General features: G+C 41.0%; 1 protein-coding gene across 1 annotated transcript in view; it reads left to right on the top strand.

Moving 5' to 3' along the window:
- The window catches only part of LOC106476090 (hairy/enhancer-of-split related with YRPW motif protein-like), a 7,273-nt gene extending 4,056 nt beyond the window's left edge, over positions 1-3,217 (top strand). The window contains exon 2 of the mRNA XM_013936763.2: positions 2,124-3,217. Within this exon, the coding sequence (XP_013792217.2) occupies positions 2,124-2,779 (656 nt within the window). The 3' untranslated portion in view covers positions 2,780-3,217. The remainder of the gene's footprint in view (positions 1-2,123) is intronic.
- Positions 3,218-3,398: the final 181 nt, after the last annotated feature.

Raw genomic sequence — 3,398 nt, 5'->3', positions numbered from 1 at the left:
CCTCTTCGTGTGTTGCCTTTCTGTGTGTGTTCCCCAGTGAACTCACCTGATGCTGGATTGGTGTAGAGTATCCACTTCGTGTGTTATCTTTCTGTGTGTGTCTGCTCCCCAGTGACTCAGAAGATGCTGGTTGGGAGTAGAGTATCCTCTTCGTGTGTTGCCTTTCTGTGTGTGCTCCCCAGTGAATCACCTGATGCTGGATTGGTGTAGAGTATCCACTTCGTGTGTTATCTTTCTGTGTGTGTCTGCTCCTCAGTGACTCAGAAGATGCTGGTTGGGAGTAGAGTATCCACTTCGTGTGTTGTCTTTCTGTGTGTGCTCCCCAGTGAATCACCTGATGCTGGATTGGTGTAGAGTATCCACTTCGTGTGTTATCTTTCTGTGTGTGTGTCTGTTTCCCAGTGACTCAGAAGATGCTGGTTGGGAGTAGAGTATCCACTTCGTGTGTTGTCTTTCTGTGTGTGCTCCCCAGTGAATCAGCTGATGCTGGATTGGTGTAGAGTATCCACTTCGTGTGTTGTCTTTCTGTGTGTGTCTGCAACCCAGTGACTCAGCTGATGCTGGATTGGTGTAGAGTATCCACTTCGTGTGTTGTCTTTCTGTGTGTGTCTGCAACCCAGTGACTCAGCTGATGCTGAACTGGTGTAGAGTATCCACTTCGTGTGTTGTCTTTCTGTGTGTGTGTCTGCTCCCCAGTGACTCAGATGATGCTGAATTGATGTAGAGTATCCACTTCGTGTGTTGTCTTTCTATGTGTGTCTGTTTCCCAGTGACTCAGAAGATGCTGGTTGGGAGTAGAGTATCCACTTCGTGTGTTGTCTTTCTGTGTGTCTGTTCCCCAGTGACTCAACTATAATCTTGAGAGCCTATAACGCGAAATTTCAGGGTTAATACCTGCGATTGGCACTGCAAATATATCTCCACTGTATAGCTTTGTTCTTTAACAACAAACACACAAACGGTATGATTCCAAAGTACCTGAAATTTTCATACACCAACTCGTAATTTGCAATCTATGTGAAATTCACATAATTCAAAGACAAAAACATTTTTTTTTTTCCAGTAGAGGCTCGTATCAACATTTTTAATTCTGGAAAAAACGTGCAATGTCTTCCGATATTTCAAATACATGGCATTATGTACATTTGTTTTAAATATACTAAAAGCATCCTGCCTGTATCTTTCCTTTGATTTATTTTGACGAAATTTAAGAGGATACTCTAACCATTCCACGATTTTGGCCTCTCTTATTTATCTATTTTTTTTGTTCGTTGTTCTTAAGCACAAAGCTACACAATGGGTTATCTGTGCTGTGCCCACCACGAGTATCGAAAACCTGGTTTTATCGCTATAAGCTTTCAGTTTGTTTGTTTGTTTGTAATTAAGCACAAAGCTACACAATGAGCTATCTGTGCTCTGCCCACTACGGGTATCGAAACCCGGATTCTAGCATTGTAAGTCCGCAGACATACCGATGTGCCACTGGGGGGCATATATGCTTTCAGACTTATCACGGAGCCACTGATGATGGGGGGGGGGTCTAAAATACTATCGTATTAGAAAGTTTGAGGATATTCCAGTAAAATTATTATGATTGAATATAAGACGTACAAATGTGAAATTAGAGACAGAGTTGATATTGTGAAGAGAAACCCTGTATCAAATGCAGATGAAAAACAACAAGAAAAAAGTCAACAGTAGTTTTTTTAGAAATAAATTTATGTTTATCCATGTTGCCTAAGGATTTCTTATCATTTGAAGTACTTCTTTGATTGTTGAACAATAGTAATGTTTTTTTACACACTTGGCCTATAATGTGCAGCGACGTGAAAGGTAACTGAAGCAGTCTTCAGGTGTAATGGAGTACATTTAATAACATAAGAAATGTTGAACATTTAAAAAAAAACTTTTATCGAGTTGCTGATATGAAGTTTCTACAGTTTTGAGGATTTGATTCAAAAGCGCTTTTTGACATATTTTATTCTTCTCTATTATATAACATAAGAAATGTTGAACATTTTTTAAAAACAGTTTTATCGAGTTGCTGATATGAAGTTTCTATAATTCTGAGGATTTGATTCAAAAGCGTTTTTTGACATATTTTATTCTTCTCTATTTTTCAGGGGTTGATCCGTTTTCGCTGGAACCCCACAAGTTGTTTATGGATTATCACAGCGTCGGGTTTCGAGAGTGTGCCTCCGAAGTAGCGCGCTATCTTGTGGCGATAGAGGGCTTAGATCTACAAGACCCATTGCGGTTGCGCCTCATGAGTCACCTTCAGTGCTACTCTGCTCAGAGGGACTTGGTCATAAAATCTGCTGCTGTCCACAGTCCGTGGAATACTTCATCATCTCTAGCGACCCTTCCTCCGGCACCTCAGTATCTTTCTCAACCAGTAGCGCCACCTGGTGGGCCTGGTGTTCCAACGTCTTCTTCCATAAACCGAGAAGCGTCACCTGTATCTGCTTACTCATCTAACGAATTAAGAGTTCCTCACCAGTCTCATTCAGCCGACAATATTTCGTCCTCGTGTCTCCTTCCACCACATCTGGAACACCAATTACCTAGAGTACTATCCAACTCGGCGACTTCTATATCTTCCTCCACGATGCAGCCTTCCATAAATTCTAGCAGCTCTTCTCATCCTCAGATGCAGACCAATCAATACCCCGCGACACAGGTACTTTCAACCAATGGTTATGGATGGTCAAGTGGATCACCACAGCCATCATCTTCCACAAAACCTTACAGACCATGGGGAGCTGAGTTAGCTTACTGACCAATGGTTAGAACTGCACCCATTAAAAATAATAATAATAATAATACAAATTTTGGATCAATATAGCTAGCGTTCTACAACCTCATACAAATGGGTGGATGTGGGATATCTAGAAGCTTCGTGGAAGGGGGAGTTGTTGGCATATTCAGATAAACTTTAGAGTGCGACTTCGCGTCCGAAAGGTACTCGCAGACAGTCCACTAACACTATGTAATAAGACAGGTACTGTGTGACTTTAAATCAGGCGACGAATTCAGCAGGAGTACTGTGATTCTGTTCTCGTTCTACAGATCTCACTGATGTATTAATGCGTTCTTTTTCTTTTCTTTTCTTTTCTTTTGTATATAAACATCACATGTAGTTTTCCAACATCAAAACTATTAATTTCAACAATATATATCGAGAAATTATTTATTTTGACAGAAATATTGCCTTACGTCGTGTAAAAGTGAATGTAGTGGATAATAAAGAAAATCTAGTCTGTTTAAATATGTGTTTGGAATGCTCTTATTGTTAACAGCTCATAGAAAATTAGGACCGGCATGGCCAGGTGATTAGGGCGCCCGACTCGCAATCTGAGGGTCGCGGGTTCGAATCCCCCGTCACACCAAACATGCTC

Source organism: Limulus polyphemus, unplaced genomic scaffold (genome assembly GCF_000517525.1).
Source record: "Limulus polyphemus unplaced genomic scaffold, Limulus_polyphemus-2.1.2 Scaffold9783, whole genome shotgun sequence".
Classification (NCBI taxonomy): domain Eukaryota; kingdom Metazoa; phylum Arthropoda; class Merostomata; order Xiphosura; family Limulidae; genus Limulus; species Limulus polyphemus.
Note: the sequence above shows the minus strand (reverse complement) of the source record. Positions and strands in the feature narration are given on the sequence as shown.